Source organism: Condylostylus longicornis, unplaced genomic scaffold (assembly GCF_029603195.1).
Source record: "Condylostylus longicornis isolate FDR11 unplaced genomic scaffold, ASM2960319v2 ptg000005l, whole genome shotgun sequence".
NCBI lineage: Eukaryota > Metazoa > Arthropoda > Insecta > Diptera > Dolichopodidae > Condylostylus > Condylostylus longicornis.
In genome coordinates this window covers 5,584,424-5,607,165 of record NW_026577974.1, presented here as the reverse complement: position 1 = coordinate 5,607,165, position 22,742 = coordinate 5,584,424, and the positions used below count along the sequence as shown (strand labels likewise).

At 23.8% G+C, this 22,742-nt stretch overlaps 6 protein-coding genes across 7 annotated transcripts; 3 read left to right on the top strand and 3 right to left on the bottom strand.

The window, feature by feature from the left end:
* The first annotated feature begins 747 nt into the window (after window positions 1-747).
* On the top strand, window positions 748-3,139 carry LOC129615085 (protein ref(2)P-like). The gene is made up of 3 exons (XM_055530155.1): window positions 748-1,177; window positions 1,388-2,848; window positions 2,945-3,139. The coding sequence occupies exons 1-3, from the start codon at window positions 1,036-1,038 to the stop codon at window positions 3,079-3,081; spliced, it is 1,740 nt and encodes a 579-aa protein (XP_055386130.1). The 5' UTR covers window positions 748-1,035; the 3' UTR covers window positions 3,082-3,139.
* A 7-nt stretch (window positions 3,140-3,146) lies between these two features.
* On the bottom strand, window positions 3,147-5,223 carry LOC129615095 (uncharacterized). The gene is made up of 3 exons (XM_055530164.1): window positions 5,054-5,223; window positions 4,450-4,577; window positions 3,147-4,382 (listed from the first exon to the last, which is right to left on the bottom strand). The coding sequence occupies exons 1-3, from the start codon at window positions 5,099-5,101 to the stop codon at window positions 3,500-3,502; spliced, it is 1,059 nt and encodes a 352-aa protein (XP_055386139.1). The 5' UTR covers window positions 5,102-5,223; the 3' UTR covers window positions 3,147-3,499.
* Window positions 5,224-5,388: 165 nt separating this feature from the next.
* Window positions 5,389-8,450, top strand: LOC129616395 (DNA repair and recombination protein RAD54-like). The gene is made up of 10 exons (XM_055532021.1): window positions 5,389-5,493; window positions 5,565-5,815; window positions 5,886-5,986; window positions 6,045-6,544; window positions 6,606-7,026; window positions 7,089-7,242; window positions 7,325-7,468; window positions 7,533-7,794; window positions 7,862-8,025; window positions 8,083-8,450. Exons 1-10 carry the CDS (start codon window positions 5,491-5,493, stop codon window positions 8,363-8,365), a joined length of 2,283 nt encoding a protein of 760 aa, XP_055387996.1. The 5' UTR covers window positions 5,389-5,490; the 3' UTR covers window positions 8,366-8,450.
* A 1-nt stretch (window position 8,451) lies between these two features.
* Window positions 8,452-11,146, bottom strand: LOC129616404 (gamma-tubulin complex component 4 homolog). Of its 2 annotated transcripts, none has more exons than XM_055532029.1 (9): window positions 11,006-11,146; window positions 10,784-10,943; window positions 10,438-10,726; window positions 10,181-10,376; window positions 9,566-10,057; window positions 9,136-9,493; window positions 8,953-9,071; window positions 8,732-8,889; window positions 8,452-8,669 (listed from the first exon to the last, which is right to left on the bottom strand). In XM_055532029.1, exons 1-9 carry the CDS (start codon window positions 11,072-11,074, stop codon window positions 8,525-8,527), a joined length of 1,986 nt encoding a protein of 661 aa, XP_055388004.1. In that variant the 5' UTR covers window positions 11,075-11,146; the 3' UTR covers window positions 8,452-8,524. The 2 variants fall into 2 exon arrangements, with proteins under 2 accessions (XP_055388004.1, XP_055388008.1); XM_055532033.1 differs by having other exon boundaries at window positions 10,438-10,525.
* Window positions 11,147-11,980: 834 nt separating this feature from the next.
* LOC129616028 (protein ABHD13) lies at window positions 11,981-13,924 on the top strand. Its single transcript, XM_055531458.1, has 8 exons — window positions 11,981-12,274; window positions 12,472-12,575; window positions 12,639-12,903; window positions 12,969-13,037; window positions 13,105-13,250; window positions 13,339-13,421; window positions 13,495-13,590; window positions 13,660-13,924. Exons 1-8 carry the CDS (start codon window positions 12,121-12,123, stop codon window positions 13,760-13,762), a joined length of 1,020 nt encoding a protein of 339 aa, XP_055387433.1. The 5' UTR covers window positions 11,981-12,120; the 3' UTR covers window positions 13,763-13,924.
* A 215-nt stretch (window positions 13,925-14,139) lies between these two features.
* LOC129616581 (testis-specific serine/threonine-protein kinase 4-like) lies at window positions 14,140-15,587 on the bottom strand. Its single transcript, XM_055532208.1, has 4 exons — window positions 15,197-15,587; window positions 14,879-15,053; window positions 14,479-14,789; window positions 14,140-14,402 (listed from the first exon to the last, which is right to left on the bottom strand). The coding sequence occupies exons 1-4, from the start codon at window positions 15,585-15,587 to the stop codon at window positions 14,140-14,142; spliced, it is 1,140 nt and encodes a 379-aa protein (XP_055388183.1).
* Window positions 15,588-22,742: the final 7,155 nt, after the last annotated feature.

Sequence of the window (22,742 nt, the reverse complement as noted above, 5' to 3'; positions counted from 1 at the left end):
AATTGCATTACGATTTATGAATCCACTATTTTTTTTAAAGCTGCCGTTGTTACTTTAAGTATTGCCGTTTTTTTTTTTTTGTAATGGTATAGTAAATTTTTGTTTCTAATCTATTTTTAAATTTTGTAAATACATAATATGTAATATAATAATGTTTTAATATGAGAATGTGATTCTGTTTTATGCGTTTTACATGCTTTATCTGAGTTTCTGAATAATATTAATGGCTCAACAATTCTAAGACATTATTTTTAAAGATCAAATTCAATTATTGAAAAAATTTTATTTCTTTTTGACCTTTCGTAATTTTGTTAGCAATTTTGGTTCTGTTTCAGATAGACATAAGATTTACAAGGCTTAGATTATGAACTTTTTTTATAAATATATTTTTACACTTGTTTTGATCTTTCGAAATTTCGAAATCTCATTGCTTTAAATTAGACTCATTTTGAAGTAATCTACATTATTTCCTTAATACACATATAAACATAAATATAAAAAACTTGTAATTTTACTATTTGCATAAAAATTTACCATTACATTTATTCGGTGTGAGAAACACAAAACGGAAAACGAAAACACTGATTCGAAGGCCGAAAATAATAGTTTGTAAAAATTTAAAGTTATACGTAAAGGCAGTGTAAGCCTAATGTAAATTTTAGAAGTTATTTTTCAATTTCTATCCCTGTTTGCCTTCAGATCAGTATTGCCATTACTAATTTTCTGACAATTAGTTTGCACTATTTGTACTATTCTACCTTTTTATGAATCATACGCTTGTTCAGCTGGTATTATTTGCACTTTTGTTTTGAAAAAGCAAAATAAAGATTCCCTTAATCATTCTTACTAATTTCATAATTTGAAGAGTAAAGGTAGTAAGTGTTGTTTTTGGAATTTTTTAGAAGAGTATAGAAAATTATCATTTACTATAAATTGGAAAAGTTCACACAATTCTTATTCATTCGAAATTGAAGTGTTCGTGAATACAAGTGTATAATTTTTAATTATTGCGCATTAAAATAAAAAATAAAAAAAATGGCTACTTTAAAAATTGTGTTAAACAATAATAATATTGTGAAAGCTATTTACACTGAACTCCCAAAAAGCTATCGAGATTTATTATCATTTTTGGAAGATAATGTTCAATACAACTTGAATTATTTTATGTATTGGTTTGGTGAGTTTTTTTTTTGCTTTATTTTAGAAGTTATTTGAGTCATTACCGTTAAAAAACTATTAGATTTTATTAAAATGTTATCAATTGAATTTGTATATAAACAAATAAATTTAACCCAGTTTATTGGTCCTACCTACATACTTTCAATATCTACTTATGTATGTAAAAAATCATTACTAAAATTTTTTTATTAATTTTTCATTTTAATAGATGGGGAAAATGATAAAGTTGAAGTGAGTAATGAATATTCATACGTAATGTTTTTACGTCTTACCGATGCTACATATCGAAAATTGTATGTCGATGCTGGGAAGAATTCGGATCAACCGAAAGTCGTAAATGTATCAGATAATTGTAATGAAAAAATTCAGAAAGAAAAACGGGAAAAACCCGAAAAATCACACAAAGAAAAACGTGAAGAGAAAAAAAGATGTGCTCCAAAAGATGATACAACTAACCAATGTAATACCATTCATGCTGGCGTTCAATGTGATGGTTGTGATGCTATGCCGATAGTAGGCTATCGTTATAAATGTCTCCAATGCATCGATTATGATTTGTGTGCAAATTGTGAAAGAAAAAATGTACATTCCAATCATAAAATGATTCGACTTGTCGAGAAATTATCAAGACGAGAAAATCGTGCTTCATTTGGAATTGGTTGTCCTTTCACTGGTGATATGCCTGCTATGGGTGATCCACAAAATCCCAATGAACCATGCTTTGGGGGAAGACGTCATGGGCGTCATGGTCATCGTAGAAACAATCGTGAATTTCCTAATATATGGTCATCTATATACCAAATGATGTCTGGTTTGTCTGAAGGTGGTAATGTAAATTCCAATCAAGAAAATAAACCAGAGGAAAAGAAGGAAGATTCTAATATCAACAATAATAGCAAAGAAAAGAAAGATAATGATAATGGAGAACAATCCAATAACAGTAATAATAATCAAAACAATACCAATAATCAAAACAATACCAATAATAATAACGCAGGTGCCCCGAGACCAGGTATCTTCTACGATCCAGCAGCAATAAATGCTGGAGTTGAAATTTTGTCAAATTTCAGTGAAATGTTTGCAAAAATCATTGATCCACTCAATGTAACTGTAGAAGTTGATGTTGATGGATTAAAAACAAATTTTTCCAGCAGAAAAAATTCTAAAAATGATACTGCAAACGAAAATAAAGAATCCGAAAAGGAAAATAAAGAATCGAAAAACGAAGAATCAACTGAAAATGTTGAAATGAAATCAAATGAAAAAGAAGAAAACATGAATATTGAAGAACCAACAGCTCCACAAGTTGAAGAAAGCACATCTGAAGATGTCAATATGAATGAAGAAGGTGCAGTTGGTTTTACAGCTAATGATCCAATTCCAAGCACTTCTCAGAAACCTGATATTCGTAAATCACCAAGTCAAGAAGATGCAGGATGGACAATAATTGATGATTCAATGGATTCTGATAAAAGTTTAAAATCAAATAAAACTCAAGAATCTGCATCTAGTCAGATTCAACCCACTGCACCCCCAAAACCAGAAATTAATTTTTCACAATTAAGTAAAGATTTACAAAATCATGTTCTTGAAGAAAAAGCAAAAGAAGAACAAAGAAAACAAGCAGAAAGAAATAAAGAAATTCAAACTAATATTGTTTACCACAGCAGTAAGTACATATAAAAATATTTTAATAAATAATTTTATATCTTTGACATCTAAATTTTTATATATGTACATTTATTTATAAATTTTATAATTTTAGAACCACACATCAATAATGCTATTATTGCAATGAAAGCTATGGGTTTTAGTAATGAAGGAGAATGGCTAACGCATTTATTAGATTCAGTTGACGGGGATATTTCTCAAGCATTGGATTTATTGAAACCAGCAAAATAAACCATTAATAATATAAGCATTTTATATTACATAATATTATATAATTTTTGACATAAAAAGACATAAAAATATATGTGTGATAGACATACTTTATTTACTTATTCAATTTTTAATGTTATTCAAAAAACAAACTAATTCCATTAAATAAAAAACAAAAATATGGTATGGGCTACTCTTTGACAATTTTTTCATTAATATGAAAGTATAGTTATAAGATTTATAAAGTTATTCAAACTTATAAAAATATGAATAAAATTTATGTTGTATAATCACTTTGCAATTCGTATGAATGTGAAAAATGCAAAAAAAAAACAAATAATAAAATGTTTTAATAAAGTAGTTTTATTAGAATAAACAAAGATATTTTTATTTGAACTATTTTACAAAAAGGTTACCAATTTCGTTTTGAGTTTATTGGTCAGTCATCATCTTGGTCTACATTCATACTCTCTAAATGTGCTTTGGCGAGTATACATTTTGTTAAATAACATTCACATGGTAATGGATGTTCAACATCATTAACATCTAATAATTCAATTTCTAAATCATATTTACGATTATCATCAGATTTGCGTTTCATTAAAATTTTAAAAGCTACTGGTTCTTTAATTTCAATTTTATTACATTCAGTCTCTGGTAATACAATAACACATTGTTTCCAATGTGTTTGTGATTTTTCATATGGACTTGTTGATAATATTACACCTGATTCAAAATTTTTACTTGGAAATTGACAATCAAACCATATACAAAATCCTTGATGTAAACCAGCTTTTTCAAATGGTATAACACCCTCATATTGTATTTCATCTAAATCATTTGTTGTAATATTTTTTAAATCAAACCATGACATTACAATTTCCTTTGATAACATTTCACTTTCATCTATATTAATAATTTCAGGTTTATTTGATTTTTGTGTTCGTAATCTTTTGCCGAATATTCTCATATTAATACCATCAACATTATCCCAATATGAATATCTTGAAGATACTGAACACGGTGCTACATATATTGTCGCATATTGTGGAAAAATATAACCATTAGATTTTAAGAAATGATCTCTAGCAAATATAACAGAATCTAACATTCCTTCATGTAATAAATAAAATCCCATCCATTCTGATATTATTATATCAACTTTATCCTCATTCTTAGGTAATTGAAAATTTTCAATTTTTGAATGTATAACTTTTACAATTGATGTTAAATTATTGTCTTCAATAATTTCGATAGCAATTTTTGCTAAATTGGATGCTTCTACAGCATATACTAATTTTGCTCCAGCTTTTGCAGCAAACCTAAAATTTTTTACTCAAATTTATTTTTTTTAAACGTTTCATGTAGGTAGGTATGAAATTCACATACATTGAAAGGATACCTGTACCAGCTCCTACATCTAAAATGACTTTGCCTTCAAATAAATGTTTGTTAGACATAATCGCATTAAAATATGCCTCTTGGCGGTGTCGATCTTTTAACATAACTTCATGAACCTTAAAACAGAATTAAAGGAAATATACCTACATTAAAGATTTTATAAAAAAAATCTATTTTTATACATAAAGCAGCGTTAATGTTAATAAAATGTTCCAATTTTCAGTTCTATAAATTTTTACTGAAATATTAAGAGTTTAATAGGAATAATTTCATGAATTAAATGTGATCTATGCATATATTTTAATGTATGTATATGTTTGGTAATATATTTTTGAAAACGGCAGTGTGCCAGACTTTGAAATTCTAATTGGAAAAGAAAACTGATGTGAGAGTTTGAGCTCCGAAATATCTTTCTTTTAAAAGCAGAAAATTAATTTGGAAAATTTTTTTCGATCTTGTATTTTGGCAGAATTAATAGTTTCCAGGTAGTTCACATAAATTTATTTTTCAAATTTTCATTCATCCCCTAATGCTAAAAATGTAAACAAAAAACAAAACGAAATTCTTAAAGCACGTGTAAATTTAAAATCACCTCTAAATCTTCATAATCTGTAAAATAGGCTTCTAGTTCATTCTCCATTTTTCAAAAATCTTCTTGAATTACCTAATTTCACAATAATGTAAAATTTTAATTAAATAATTCAAATTAAATGGTCGCAATTAATTTTTTATTTATTAACAATGGGTTTAAAATTTCGTAGTGTCAATAATTGTAAACAATAATGAAACGCACCACAGGAATGACATTCCTGAATTCTACAACTTACAGATATAAAATTCACCATTCGGTCATAGACACAAACCACACAGCACACATTTAAAATAAAAATAAAATTGTCAAACTGTTGTCAAATTATCCAGGTGACAGTTGAATTTGTTTTGAATTATTCCGTTTTTGTTTTGTTTAAAATTACATAAATTTTACTTTTATGATAAAAGCATTTCGATAAATAAAAAAACTTTTGTCAAATGGTAAAACGAACTACTTTTACTTCATATTTAATAAATAAATAAAATTTTTATAATTTTAACCATTTCTGTAGCGAAAATCTTTAGCACCTAGTCAAATAAGGGCCAAAGCCCCGGAAAGTTTAACTTTTGTGACGCCTTTTCAAAACAAAAGAAAAAGGGAACAATTTTCAAAATCACAAAAAAGAAGTTGCGTAGAAAATCAATCCTCACCCATTTCAATAAAATATACAAGTTCTGAATATGAGCAATTAATAGCTTCAATATTGAGTCGTGCATTTAAAGTTCCTATACCAAATTATGTTCCAGACTACAATAGCAATAAGTTAGTTAATAATAGTAATAATATTGATTCTTACAGTTTTTCATATTTTTCTCTTTGTTTTTTCTTTTAGATGCCTTGGTATTAAGAGAACATTTGTACGACGAGCACTTTATGATCCACATGCTTGTAATGCTCTAATTTTATATGAACCACCCCTTATTAAAGAACATGGTTGTTTGTTTTTAATATTAAATTAAAGTAAAAATATATAAATTAAAAATCTTTTTAGAACGATTATCAATGGACCCTAGTAAAATTTTAGTTCATGTAGTTGTAGATCCAGTTTTAAGTAATATATTGAGACCACATCAAAGAGAAGGTGTGAAATTTATGTATGATTGTGTGACAGGTAAAAAAGGAAGTTTTTATGGTTGCATAATGGCTGATGAAATGGGTTTAGGAAAAACGTTACAATGTGTTACACTTGTTTGGACACTGTTAAGACAAAGTCCAGAATGTAAACCAACTATTAGTAAAGCAATTATTGTATGTCCAAGTTCATTAGTTAAAAATTGGCAAAAAGAATTTAATAAATGGTTAAATGGTGCTGTAAACTGTTTGGTAATCGAAAATGGTTCTAAACAAGAAACTACAAAAAAATTGGATCAATATATTTGTAATAAAAGTCTGAGATGTGGTACTCCAGTACTAATAATTAGTTATGAAACATTCCGATTATATTCAGAAATTTTGAATAAATCTGAAGTTGGAATAGTTATTTGCGATGAGGTAAATTTTGAAAATAAAATATTTTGGAAAAAAGTTTAGTTAAATAAGAATTTTTTAAAAGGGACATCGATTAAAAAATAATGATAACTTAACTTATCAAGCATTAATGGGTTTACAAACGAAAAAGCGTGTTTTACTTTCAGGCACCCCAATTCAAAATGATTTAACAGAATATTTCAGTTTGATAAATTTCGTAAATCCCGGTATGTTAGGAACTACTAATGAATTTAAACGTATGTATGAGAATCCAATATTGCGTGGACAAAATTCCGATTCTACTGATAAAGAGAGAGAAATTGCAATTGAAAAAACCAAAAACTTAATTGGAATTGTTGATCAATGTATTATACGTAGAACAAATCAAATACTTACTAAATATTTACCAATTAAATTTGAAATGGTAATCTGTGTAAAAATGTCGCCTTGTCAAATTGATTTATATAAAAATTTTGTGGGATCTGATAAGGTTCGGAAAAATATTAGTAAGTTAACAGGACCTGAAAATTATTGCCATAAAATAATACTAAGGATTTTTCATTTTTAGGTTCTACTGACACAAGAACTCTTAGTGCATTAAGTGATATTACAACACTGAAAAAACTGTGTAGTCATCCTGATTTGGTATATGATAAAATATGCGCGAGAGAAACGGGTTTCGAAGACGCTCAGAAATATTTACCAGAAAACTATGATCCTAGGTAAGAAGCTTTATATTTGCATTATATACAAAAGTTTTAATTTTCAAATGAATTAAAATGAATATCTGCTTTCATTTATTAGAGAACTCAATCCAGAATTCAGTGGGAAGTTAATGCTGTTAGATATTATGTTAGCAGCTATCAAAACTAACACAAATGATAAAATTGTCCTCGTATCAAATTACACTCAAACATTAGATTTATTTGAAAAATTATCACGGAAAAGGTACTTTTCATATATTTTGCTATATGACATATTTTCTATTTATACTTAAATCTATTTTAAATAGAAAATACAAATATGTAAGATTAGATGGTACAATGACTATTAAGAAACGTAGTAAGGTTGTGGATCAATTTAATAATCCAGATTCAGACGATTTTATATTTATGTTAAGTTCAAAAGCTGGTGGCTGCGGTTTAAATTTAATTGGAGCAAATCGACTTATTATGTTTGATCCCGATTGGAATCCAGCGAATGACGAACAAGCAATGGCAAGAGTTTGGAGAGATGGACAAACAAAACCATGTTTTATTTATCGTTTTGTAGCTGTAAATTTTAATTTTAATTTGATTTTATCGAATATTCAAGATATATTTAAGTTTTTCTTTATTTCAGACGGGTACAATAGAAGAGAAAATATTTCAGAGGCAGACCCATAAGAAATCTCTTTCAAGTACAATTGTTGATAACAATGAAAATTCGGAAAAACATTTTTCGCGAGATGATCTAAAGGATCTTTTTAAATATGAAGATAGTACCATCTCTGATACACATGACAAGTAATATTTACTGATTAAATTCTAAATTTTTGTTTTAAATTGATTTTTTTTTCGTAGATTTAAATGTAAACGTTGTGTGAACGGAATTCAAATTAAACCACCACCGAATGATACCGATTGCACTTCCCATTTATCACAATGGTATCATACATCAAATAATAAGGGTCTACCGGATAGTATAACTTCACAGGCTTGGAATAGTAAATGCATATCATTTGTTTTTCATCACCGTTCACAAGCTCAAGAAATTAAAAATGAAAAGAACTGCAATAATGAATCTGAACAAGTACAAGATGAAAATGCCTTAGAAACTTCTGAAGAAGATCTTAAAGGATTTTAAATATTATTCATAATCTGTATAAAATAGTAAATCTATATTATTTTAAAGTTTTTTGTAAGGAAATTCAAATAACAAATAAGGAAAAATTTTGTTAAAGTAAATCAGTTTGTTTTACTTAATTTTCATTTAAAATTTTTAGCAATAAATAAATATTCCTTTTTAAGATTCGAGTTTATTCTTCCAGTTTTTGCAAAACCAATTATTGTAATCTAGTCGTAAAAGCAACTGTGATAAGGGGGTTGAACTTGGAGCTGATTTTAAATCAAACAAGAGATTCATGAGTTGTTCAACTAATTCTCTGAGTCTATGAATATCAAATTTATAATTTAAAAATAAATTACAATTAATGGTTTTTTTTCAATTTACCTTTCCTCTAAGAATTCGTATTGTTCTTGAATTTGATCTTTCGCTTCCTCAGATTCTTTTTCATAGTTGCAAAATGTTTCACATTTAGCAAATATTTCTTGTAAAATTAATAAAACTGAATTATTTCCTATCAATTCTTCACTTTTCTCATGGTTTTCCTAAAAATAAAAAAAATTCTATTGTCATTAAATTTTACTTCTGGTTTAACTTATTATGCTAACATTATTTCCTAAAAGAAAACATAAACTTAAAATATTTGCTTGAAAAACACTGTGCGCTCTTTGGATTTCTTCAAAATCAGACGAGTTATTCACTATATTCATAAGAATGCTGAATTGACCTAAAAATATGATTTAAAATCAACTTTTTTTTTGGTTTTACATAAGGTTATTTTTTTTTCATACTTTCGAGAACGTCAACTTGAATATAGTATTGTAAATTATCAATTAAAAAAATGAATTGATTTCTTAAATGCAATCTAAATATATTTGGTTTTGATTTTGTTTCACGGTTATTACACCAAACCATATGTAAATCATATTGCAAGCGTTTAATTTGTAACAAAAATCTAAATAATTCATTATAACGTTCAATAACTTTTGGAGAAAAAAGTAAATGCAGGGGCCATATTATTTTGTATTGTAATGTTAAATAATGTATGTAAGGTAAATTTTGATCGTCACTATCATTTAAGTTTTCTTTTGGAACTGTAATTGAAAATTGTTCTAGTTCTTCTGTTAATCCGATCCCATTAGCTGCTGACTAAAATTAAAATGCATGTTTACTTATTTAAAATGTTCAACGTTAATAAACAATTTAGAAAATTTAGTTTACCTCAAACGCAATGACTATATCTCTTACAATATTTTCCGATGAAAAAGATTTTTCAAAAGAATGAGTTTTTTTAATGAATTCCAAAAATAGTTCACCTCTACCTAATAAATAAAAATCTTTTATCAATTTTAATTGATGAACTAAATCTGCTTGTTTGACTGCTATTTGCGATAAACGTTCCGTAATATACGATTTTATTTCATTTATTAAGACATCAAATTGTGACACAGTTAAATTATTTTCTTTTTGCAAATTTTGAATTTTTTGAAAGTATTTATGTTCATTATTATTCCACAGGGATCCATCGGCTAAAGCTTGTTTTTCAGGTTCATTCCATAATTCTAAACGTTTTTTTGCAGCATCCATTTTAAACATTAATACGGTTTGACCAATAAATAAAATTTTTCTAGCTACACTAGGTGTTATAAAATGTGGTAAATAATCATAAGAGATTTCATATCGCCAAATATCAGCATATGTACTTACTGCTTCCTAAAATTAATTAAAAAATAATTTTGGAGTCTAGTTAAAAAATTGCAAACATGATTTTCTATTCTTTTATATTATTTTAAATACAAATTGTAATTTGGCATTTATTAGAAAATTTTTACTTACAGAAAAACTAGTAACAGTTTGTTTACCACTTTCACCTGAGCTTAAACCAATACCATTTTCTAAGGTACTGTTGCCAGTACTATTTTGAGATTCAACGTGTTGAATGAAAAATTCTCCATATGAATCGATCATTTTTGCATACAAAAGCCAATGTGTTAAATGTTTCAAAAATACTATATTTACGGTTGACTGAATTCTACAATTAGAACTTTAAATAGCATTGAATTGCTTAATTAAGTTTATTTTTAATTTATTACGTTTTCGATGCTAAATAAATTTGTTGATTCCCATTAAGCATATTCTGATTAAGGTACTGCATTATGGCACAACCATGTAATTTTTGTGCTTTTATACCACGAATTAATTTTTGAAAATAAACAAAAAGTGGATGAAAAACATTTATTTTATGATAAATAAATAATAACGAATGTGATGGAGATTGCAAATATCTTTTTTCTAGATCTACAATTTCTTCAACATAACTTTCTAATGCATTTTCAATTCCATTAGCAAAAGCTTGCAAGTATAAACTTTTCTGAAGGGATTCTATAAAAACAGTTTGGTATCAATGTTTTAATGATTAAATTTAAAGAAAAATATTACCTTCTGTGTCATCACTCGCATTAAAATCATTCAAATCTTGACCAATTCTATAATATCTTGTAAATTTGGATATTTCTCTGTGCAAATTTATTATTTCTAGTATATCCTCCAGTATTTTTCTTTCGCAAGGATGTAAAAATACCGATACATAATCGGTCACCTGAAAAATTCCCATACTTTTATTACACAAATTTCATATATGATTGTATTGAATCAATTTACCAAAAAATTTTCAATTGGAAGATTGTCTGCATAAGGATTTAATAAGGAAAGCAAAATGTCATGAATCATTTTTATATTAACACAATTATTTTTTATATTTTAAAATTTCTTAAAATACTTATAAAATGTAAACAAACTTTCTTATTTTAAATTTTGACGTTTGGATTGTTGAAAATCCAATTGCTCTAATTTAAATGTTGAAGTGCACAATAAGCGCAATAATGAACCACAATAAGCGACATGCGATTGTAAAAAATTTCGTATTGTCGCTGAATAAAGAAAAATTACTGCGGGTGTGAACAAATATATTTTGTTATATTTGTTAGAAGTTTAAAGTGGGTAATAAATTTTTATCGAAATTTCTCAGCGAAATGTTTGTAATCTTTCGTTTCAAACGTTTGCTATTAATATAACAACCCGCGTCAACGTTAAGTATTTACACTTTTCCTTACTCAAATCGTCAGAAAATGTACAAAACCCAAAGCACAGAAAGTTTTCGTAAAAGATATTTGCTTCATATGAATTAAGAGTAATTGCAAAAACAGAACCAAAGCGGAGAACGAAAACGGCGAACGATTTCCGTTGTTAACTCAGAACTCACAGCACAACTATTTAATATTTTGCACTTAATGTCAAAAACACATGAAAACAGAAAATGTAAAAAAAAAGCAGTCGGTAAAATATGAGTTTTGAAAATTTTAAATGCCCGGACTCTCATTTCTAAAATACTAAAATTACGTTGGTATTTTCGCTTGATTTTGGGTAGATTCTGTGCAATCTTATCTAAATACGTGTATTCTATTAAACTTTTGACATGTCGCTACGGAAAAGCGCTGCGCTGTTTTACTGTTTGCAACTAAAATTAATGAATGTAACTAGTATAAGTGTAGCTAGGATCATTTACTTGAATGTGCCTGTCTAGTCTTTTTTATAAGTCAAATTGATTTTTTTTTACTTTTGACATTTACCGGAAAAAGTAAACATACCAAAGTATTATAAAATCTGCAAATTTGGAAATAAAATTAGTCGTTTTAAAATTAAATTTTTTAAATTAATATTTCCATAATGATTTGATGCATAAATATTAGTATTAATAAAAAGCCAATAAAAATATAATGTTAGGAGAAGACTGGAAAATTACCAAAGTTTTAAGTGGGATAGCAAAACGATTGTGGGCTGGAGCTGGAGCAGCAATTTTAATAACATTCGTATTTTATTGTTTTTATGGAGCTCTCATAGCCTTTTCTTTATTCGGATTTGCTGTCTTAGGTAAGTTAATTAGAAAATGTAAATATAATTGTGACAATAATAAAAAGCATATTTCAAAATCGTTTAATTTAGCCCAATAAAACATCTATAAGAATTTTAAATTAATTTTACTATGAAAATTATAATTTTGAAACAATTCAATTTTTGTTTGTTAAGCTTTTCAAGTTTTCTAAATAATTTATCCTTTTTAATTTTAGCTATTTTATATAATGCACAAGATCATCTGTTGTATCATCCAGAATTACCAAGTAATTCACGTATATATGTTCCGATTCCAACAATGCATAATTTGCCACATGAGGTGATTCACAAAATAATTTTGTTTAAATATTAATAATATAAAAAAATAAATCCAAAATTATAGACAATTTCAATAAAGACTACTGACAAAATCACTCTTCATGCCTTTTGGATACGACAACCAGAAGAAAGATCAAAATTTGTACCTACTGTTATATATTTTCACGGGAATGCAGGAAATATGGGACACAGATTACAAAATGTTTGGGGAATATATTATAATTTACATTGTAATATTTTAATGGTTGAATATCGAGGTTATGGTTTATCGACGGGCTCCCCAACGGAAAAAGGATTATGTAATGATGCAAGAGCGGCAGTTGATTATTGTAAATTTGAATATATTTTGCAAAAAAATTATTATATTAGAACTATCATAAATATTTTTTTTTAGTATATACACGTGATGATTTAGATAATAGTCAAATTATATTATTTGGACGTTCGTTAGGTGGTGCAGTTGGTACGTGCTTTTGTGTCCTTATAAATTATTTTATATTTATAATATAGAAATTTAAATATATTTTTAGTTATTGATGTAGTCTCCGATTATGCGTATCATAATCGTATTAAAGCTATGATAGTAGAAAATACTTTTACAAATATTCCTGAGATGGCTTTAAGGTTATTGCATCCTTATGTGAAATATATTCCTACATTATTTTATAAAAATCAGGTAAAGCATATAAATTTTAATGATCTTACGAAATACATACTTTTCTATATTTGATTTTAAATAAATCCATTTTATTCTTTGCCTTCAGTATAATTCACTAAAAAAAATTAAATCCGTTACAATGCCATGTCTATTTATATCTGGATTAGCAGATACACTAGTGCCACCAAGGTAATTTTTAATTTTAACGTGATTGTAAGGAAATGTAAAAAATTTTTGATCTTGTAAATGTATTTCTTTTTAGAATGATGAGACAATTATATAATGATTGCGAAAGTAAGAAGAAACGTCTTATTGAATTAAGTGGGGGATCCCATAACGACACTTGGATATGTGCAGGGTATATTTCTAAAATAATAAAAATTATTAATTTAATTTATTCGTAATTTTTATTTTTAAAAATTTGCAGTTACTATCAAGCAATTGCGAATTTTTTAGATATGTGTCGTAATGAACCATGTCAAAAAGCGCCTGAAAAAGTAGATGTATGGAAAAATGTTCAAGAAGTTTAGCATTAAAATATAATTTTAGCCTAAATATAATATTTTTATTTTTATTAATAATCTTAGTCCAAATAAAATAACATGCGGTTTTGAAAAACTGTTGTTGTATAAGATAAATTAAAAATTATACGAAACATAACAAAAAAATATTTATTAAAATATTTTGAAACTTAAATTGTTTAAAAGTATTTTGTGTCATTTTTAGTAATTATAAAATATTTCAAATTAATTAATGACAAACAAAATATTTTGTTATTTTTTATGTAATAGAATTTTTTTTTTTTGTTGTTTTTAGAAAGTAAAAAATTAATTAGTAAAAATTAAAATAGGTTATAATTAAAAACTAAAACTGTTTGGGTTTTATTTTTAATTTATTGTTCTTTAATTTACAGGTGATCAGAATACCATTTATCTTGTTTAATTTGTTTTATTTGGATACGAACATTTAGCGGTGCTAAAAGTTTTAATATAAGTTTTTTACATTCTATTGGTACATTTGCTGGTAATCTTGGAAAAATTATTTTTACTTGTACTTGTCTTAGTAAATGTTTGCAACTTGATGCATCATAAGGTAAATGACCATAGACCATAGAATAAAGGACAATACCACTAGCCCAAATATCTGACATATGTGGATCATAAGGAACACCTCAAATATATTTAAATTTAAATCATTAAAATTTAATCCTAATTTAAGTTAATTTCATTCATTTGTAGCTGATTACCTTTTAAAATTTCTGGACTGGCATATGCATAGCTGCCACAATAAGTTTCAGAAAGTACAGGTGAATTATTGATAGGGAACATTCCACCACGTGCAAAACCAAAATCAATCAATCTTAAATTCATATTCTCGTCAAAAAGAAGATTTTCACACTTAATATCTCTATGTACTACACCTTTTGAATGGCAATATTCAAGTGCATTTATGAGTTGTTGAAAATATTTTCGTGCTTTATTATCATTCAATTGTTTTTCTTTTCGTATTAAATCAAGTAAAGATCCATTTACTGCTAATTGCATTATGATGTAAACTCTCAAAATTTTTAAAGAATTAAAAATTAAATTTTCATTTTATCACCATAAAAATATTATTACAAAAGAAATGTAATTAAAATTTTATACTTCTCTGTTGTTTCCACACTATCATAATATTTAATTAAATTTTCATGTCGAAGCATTCTAATAATTTCAATTTCTCTTGGTAAAAATCTATTCAAATATTCTGATGGAACTCTTGTTTTTGAAATTATTTTAATAGCAACTGGCTTTTCATACTTACTAGAGTAAGCAATTTTAACTATTCAATAGATAAAGTAAGGAAAATTAAATACAATAAGTTATGAAAATGTTGATGAGTGAAATTTTTACTTAAAATTTCGGATTCACCGATGTGATCCACTTGTATACATACATCCATACATATATACAATATAAATATACCTTTTGCATAAGTTCCTGATCCTATTTGATCACCATATTTAAAGCCTTGTTCTTCTAAAAAACTTTTTTGAATTGGTAAAACTTCAATGGATTCTTTTGTAATATTTTCATTAGAAACTGATATTTCTGATTCTTCATTTTGTTTTTCATTTTCATTTAAAGATTCCTTATTATCATTGTCATACGATTTCGTTTCCAATTTTGTTGTTACCTCATTTTTCAAAAGATCAAATATTTCATTAATAGATTTTACTCTGTCTTTAGAATATTCTTTAATATTTTTATCATCATTTATTATTTGCGTTATTTGATCAACTTTATTGTAATTTTTAGGATTTTGATAATCGATTAATTGTGTTGAAGTAGGTTGATTTGCTATATGGGCATGCATAAGTAAATATGAAGAAATTCTTATAAGAAAAATTTTCTTATTTGAAATTTTGTTAATTGTATTTATTTAAACCGTACTTGTTATTGATTCGGCAGAAGAAGTTCCCATTAAAGAACAAAGATATTAAAAATATTTATTTTGATTTTTTTTTTTAAATTTTAAATTTAAGAGATCATAATTTTTGGAATTAAAAATTTTCAAATTCGTTTACAAAAATTTTTTTGTTAATTTTTATTTTATTTGAGTGATTTTTATGTCAATGTTAGTTTACTTATATTTTGATTTTTTTTTTATAAGTATTTATTTATTACCACATTTTTAATTTTAATTTGATAATTTTTTAAAATTCAAATTTTTGATTAATTGATTAAGCTGAAAACGTGATTAAGGGCCTATTTTACCCGACAAGTCAGAAGAAAGTGAATAATTATTGTATAATTTGTATAATGTAATTTTAGAGTGAGAATTATTTGGTATTTCGTAACTCGTTTTTTTTCTAAAAATGAGTAATCTTATTGGAAAAATTAAAAATATCTATTAGATGGGCAATTCTGATTTGAGAGTGAATAAAAGGTGAGTAAAAAAGCGAGATACACGATTAGGCCGTTTATTTTACATGAATTTTAAGTACCTTCATTTTAGAACTTTTAAAAATTCAATAAGTCTATATTAACCCAAATTAAGATTCTTGTTGGAAAATTATTTAATCTTTAAAAAAATTTACATATAAAAAGAAGAAAAAAAGAAAATTATGTAAATTGCTATGACAATGAGTGAATTAAGAAGAGTAATCATTGCATAAAATTACAAAAGAAAATTCCCAAGAGAGAACTATTTAATATAAAAAAAAGTGTAATAATAGAGATGTGGGGTGTTTCGCTAGATTTGAACACATATGTGCATAATAATGAATAAAGATTATTTAATATTGAAAAGATTTTTATTTCTTATTATAAATTTTTGTTTTTTTATTGTATTTTATTTGTAAAAGATTTTTTGTAACACCTGTAACCAACATTTATTGAAAACTTATATATGTATATATACATATATATAATAAAATTACAATATTACTGAATTTAGACTATTGGATATTCTTAAGTAACAATATTAAATTTGACAGACTGCAATTATTACAAAATTAGGCAATGACAATTGTGGTCAGGTTTAATAAAAGAATGCTCAATTAGCATGATGGTAGATAATTTAAAATGGATGACTGGTTGAAATAAAATTAAGTTTAATACACTTTTATTAATATTTATATTGAAAAATGGAGTATTACCTAAAAAATATGCAGGAGCACATCTACTACATAGGGTAATATTATTACTTAACAAATAATAGAGAAAATTTTATATTGCCGTTATGTCATAAGACAATTACAGGTTAATGCATTGCCGATGAACTTGAAAATCGAAACTAGAGCCCTATTACACTAACCATTTTTATTTTTTCTGGTTTTTCTAATTTAATTCGAGTTTAGGATTTCATTATTTTTCAAATAGTTTAAGAATAAATAAAAGAGGATGCTTTTTTTTTTATAATACATTATTTTTATTTTTAATATTAATGGTTTTTTTTTTTTGTTTTGTGTCAAATTTTTTTTTTCTTTTATGAAGCTGTTTCAGTACCTATTTTTGCATTGTCAACTTATTTTTCATCATTTTTTTTTATTTTATATATAATTTCTTCTTTATTTATTTAGACTTAAATTTTGCGAATGATTCAATTAAAATTCTAATGTATTCAATATTCCTTATATATCAGAACTTAAAAATTAATTAAAAATAAAATAAAAAAAAATAATAATTAAAAAAAAATAAATTATAAAATGTTTCTTGTAACTATTTGCTATATTAATATTGTTGTTGTACAATTTTATTAATAATTTATTTGTTTTTAATTTTATTTTAAATTATATAATATCTGTGTATGCATGTATATTATTTATTAAAAATTTTCTTAACAAATTACACAAATAATATAATTATCTATGTATATATATATATATATATATATATATATATACATATATATTCTAGAGATAATTGTAATTCCATTTTGCTTTTATTGTTTTTTGTTTTCTTTAATTTTAGTTTGTATTTTATTAATCGCATTTTAAAAATTTTTTAATATTAAATAATTAAAAGAAAATATTTAAATGTTTTACACAAATTAATTTATGTTAATGTTATTGCAATTACAAATTTTTGTATATTTTTTAATTTTAAAATAAAATGAGTGAATTTCAATACCTCATTGCTTATTATTTCCAAATTTAAAATGTCACGATAATTTCTAATATAATGTCAGTACAAAAATTAATTAAAATGGTGGTTAAAATTAATCGGCAAGTCTGATTGCTATTTGAGTAAAATTGAAGTTGGAACTGCATTTAGGAAATTTGTATAATATAATTTTATAATTAATGTGTATATTTTTTTTATTAAGTGATTTTGTAAGTAAAATCTAACAATTCCATTTGCAATATTTACTATTTAAAATAAATCAAAAATTAAAAAAATTTTTTTTTTAAAATAAATTATTAATGTAAAGATTTTTACATATTTTAATTGTATTTATATTGAAATTTAATTAAATATTCATTTTAAAATATTTTGAAGGAAAAAATTTTGACATATTTTATGGTTTGATAATGGAAGTCGAAAAGTTCAAGTTCAATATAATTAGTAGTATAGAGTGTAATTGAAAGAAGAAGCAGAAATAATTCAGTACATAATTACCTTTGAATTCTAATAATTTAATTGTCTTTTTGAAAAATGGAAAATATATTTCAGATGCACATCTAATGCCAAATTGAATTATTCAGTTATCAACACAATATTTCCTGAATAAGTCAAGCTAACGTTTTATTTGCATTTTGATAGACGCTCTTTTATTAATTCGAATTCAACAATTACATTTTATACGATGAGGCGTTTCAATCAAATTTAAAAATGTGTCAAAAATGTGTCAAAAATTAAAATGTACTAAAATACGAAAATAGTTATTTTGCAATAATAAAAGGATTTTAGTTATGATTTCTCTTTTTATTAATAATATCTTTGAATTGCTCATTCTTTTTTTTTAAGTTCTTCTATTTTTATTTGCTATTTGATAATTTAATCATTCCATTTTTTCGTTTTTTTTTTTGGTTTTTCAGTTGGGAAAGAGGAAGAAGGATTTGAGTTTAAACAACAATGATAATTTTATTTATTAAATTAATATTCTATGTTTTAATTATTTTAATATTTTTTTTTAGCTTATTATTTTTAAATTTTTAAGTACCTGTTTCTTTATTTTATTTCTTTCTTGCTTTATTACCTTTTCTTTTTTTTTGGTTTTTAAATTTTTTCTTACTAATTTTTAAAAATTTTTTATCTAACACTTTTTCTTCGGAATTGTGAAACTTAACAAAAGAAATAATAAATATATATAGTTATACGTATAGGTAATATTCTGAAATGGAATATTTTGAATAAGTTTTCAATTTTTATATAAATTTTTCTTTGTTTTCAATTAATTTATAATTTTTCCTGATTTCATTGTCTCGTTCTATATTATATACGTTCATTCTTTTCTATTTTAAAGTATTTTTTTTTATGTTTTTTAATTTTTTTTAATTTATATTTTTACTTTTAATTTAAATTGGTCCAAATGTCAAAGAAATTGACATTTATGTTGCATAAATTATAAATAATGCAACAAAAAGTTATTTTATAGGTTATGTATGGATTTATAATATAGGTACAAATTTTTGTTTTAAAATAAAAGTGCATATTTTTATAATAAATTTTATCGAAATTATTAATTTTTTGTTTTTCAAATTAAAAAGTTCTCTATTTTTGTTGTAATGAAATGTCAAAATTATTTAAGGAAAAAATTTTTTTGACATATGTATATAGCAAAATGAAAATTTTCAAATTTCACTCAATAAATATTAGAATTTATTTAATATTCAAATTTTATTTCGGGTACATAATCAAATAAATAAGTTATTCGGAATTTAAAATCTGATTTTAATGTCATTTTCGATTATTTTTCGAATACTTATAATTTTAAGAATCGAAAATAATATTATTAATATTATTTTCGATTCTTAATATATTCTCTTTTATCAATTTCTCTTTTATAAAATATGCACTTTTATTAAATAAAAATATTAGGACAAAGTATAGGATAAAAAAATTAATTACATATAATTATTATAAATTTAATTAATAAAATTAATAACATTTACTTCAATTTTTATAACAAATTTTTTCAAAAAAAAATAATATAAAAACAAAAAAATAAAATATGCATAGAGTAAAAAATATTGTTTTATAATTAATAATAATTGAACTTGTAAATAAGTTGTGATAGTAAAATCCGAAATTTATTCGGAATTAAAAATTTCATTTGTTTTTTTTTTTTTAAATTAATAAAGCATAATCTATATACACCCTTTATAACATAGAAAACTAAAAATTAAATATTTTCGTAAATTGAGTGAAATCGAAATGAATTTTAAATAATTCTAAAGAGAAAATTACTACTTTTTATCAAACAATTGGATAATTATTTGATATTTTGCGTAGCCCATGTCTAGAGATTTTTTATTACAAATAAATCCGAATTAATCCGAATCAATCCAAAATTATAATTTATAAAATTACTGTAAAACAATTGATTAAATAATTAATAATATTATATTTTTACGTAGCCCTTGTCTTTTTATTCCGAATAAATCCGAATTAATCCGATTTTTTTTTTTTTCGCCACATACTCATATTACTAATTTTGTTACATTAAAAGATATAAGGTATATTTATTTCTTCAATAAATTTTAATGTAAAAATTAAAAAATTAGAAAAATTAAAAAAAATATCATACATAATTTATGTATATATGTTTATTTTATCTGTAATATAATCAATAATAATTATTTATGAATCTAATTTTATATTTATATATTGTATGTATTCTACTTGTTATTTATTTAGGTTTTTCTTTTTTTTTTAATTATTATTCTGTTTTTTTTTCATCAGTTTTTTATTTAAATTTTATTATGCATATTTTTTAATCTATATATATATATATATTGTAATATTTACTAAATTATATTTTTATTTAATGACTATATATAGTTTATTTTATATTATAATTTAAATGATTGATTGCTATGGTAAAATTTACAGCTTTCTATTTATTTTATTTTCTCTTTTTTTTTTTAATGGAAATATTTATATTTATTATATAAATTTTTAATATTATTTACACAATGCAATTGTATATTTTGTTATTTTTTCGCATAATTAAATAAAGTTTGTTTGTATTTTCATTTTTCCAATTTTAAATTTTAATTATTAATTATTTTAATTCGAGTTTTTTTTTCAACTTTATTTCTTTATTTTATTTTTGTTTTTTGGTTTTGTATAAATTCAGAAACGCTTATTATGTAATAGAAATCTTTTCTTTCTTTTTTGTAATTATTTTATTTTTGTTTCTTTTAATATTTTATAGGCGAGCTAAAAAATAAACTCAATGTGTGTGTGTGTAATTTTCTTAATTATTATTTCTTTTTTGGTTTTTTTTATTTTTTTTTATTCATATAATAGTAAAAATATGTTTTTACAATTAACATTTTTTTTTAATTTACATTTTTAACTTGTCTTTTTTTTCTAAATTTTTCAGCTTCATTCTTAATACAATAATTTTAAAATTAAATATTATTAATTTTTCATTTTCATATTTTTTTCTATTAGTTAATTTATTTATATATATATATATATATATTTGTTTTTGAATAATTATTTTAATAATTATTAATTATTTTGTTTTTTATTTTCTATTCTATTCAAATTCAGTTTTCAATTTCTTTTATTGATTTTTTTTTTATTTAATATTCGAAAAATATGATTGTGCTCCTCAATTTTTTTTAATTAATTCTTTTATCATTATTATTGTTTTTTTGGTTTTTTTAATATTTTTTTTATATAAAAAACAAACAAAAGACTTCAATGCTTGTAACATTTTTTTTTAAATAACCCTGTGGTTATTTTTCTTTTTTCATATTTCTTAATTTTTAATATTTAAATTGTATTTAATTCTGTCATATTATTTTTAATATATTCACAAAATACTATATTGTATATTGTATAACATATATAGTATTAGTATGTAATTAAAGGAAATACTACACGGAAATGCGGAAATGTGAAAATTATAGGTGAGAATATTTAAAAAGATTATAGAGTATGGGTTTTATATATAGAGTAAAAATGATATGCTTTTGTTTATATATAGTCTTGAAAATAAAAAATAAGATTCTTAAATAAAGACTATATAACATTTTTTTATTTTAATAGATATATTTTTTAGTACCCACTAAATAAATTTAGAAAATAATTTTAATAATCGATATTACAATATAATGTCATGAGTTTTATAGAATTGGATTCACAATTATATCGATATTATTCACAATATTTTCAAATTGTAAGCGGCAAATGAATGAACGATTATTAAAGTCAAAATGAAATTCATTTTAACTGTATGATTTCAATAATATGAGAGAGAATTTTTATAAGTTCCGATTTTATACAGTTATATGACATATGAGTGTGTTTAATGAAGTTATTTTTTTTTATATGAGTATTAATATTAGAATTTATAACAGGATTAATTTTAATAATATTATGATGTTTTCAATTAATCATCATTGTTAATTTGTAAATTTATTATTAATCACATTTAATTTTCAAATTTATACAAAAATTGTTAAAATTGCTTTATTACACTATACAGTGGGTACAATGAATATTTCTAATCGGTGAATTATTTATAGAGTAGGTAGTACTAGAAATGACGGATGAAAAATTTTGAATAATAGTTGGAGGAATTGATATCAATAAAAAATTGGAATCAATAATAAATATTTAGTGTAAGATGAAAATATTTATAGTGAAGAGAGAGGAAGGAAATTTGAAGTTTTTTTCTCTTTTTCATAAAAAATTTTGTTGAAGATACTCGTAGTAGATAATTTATTTATTTAATTATTTGAGTTGCGTTATATAAATGGTACCATAACATAAAAATTTCTACTTACTTCCTAAAAAACAAAATTCTTACAATTTCTGTTTTTTATCTAAATTCTAAATTAATTATATA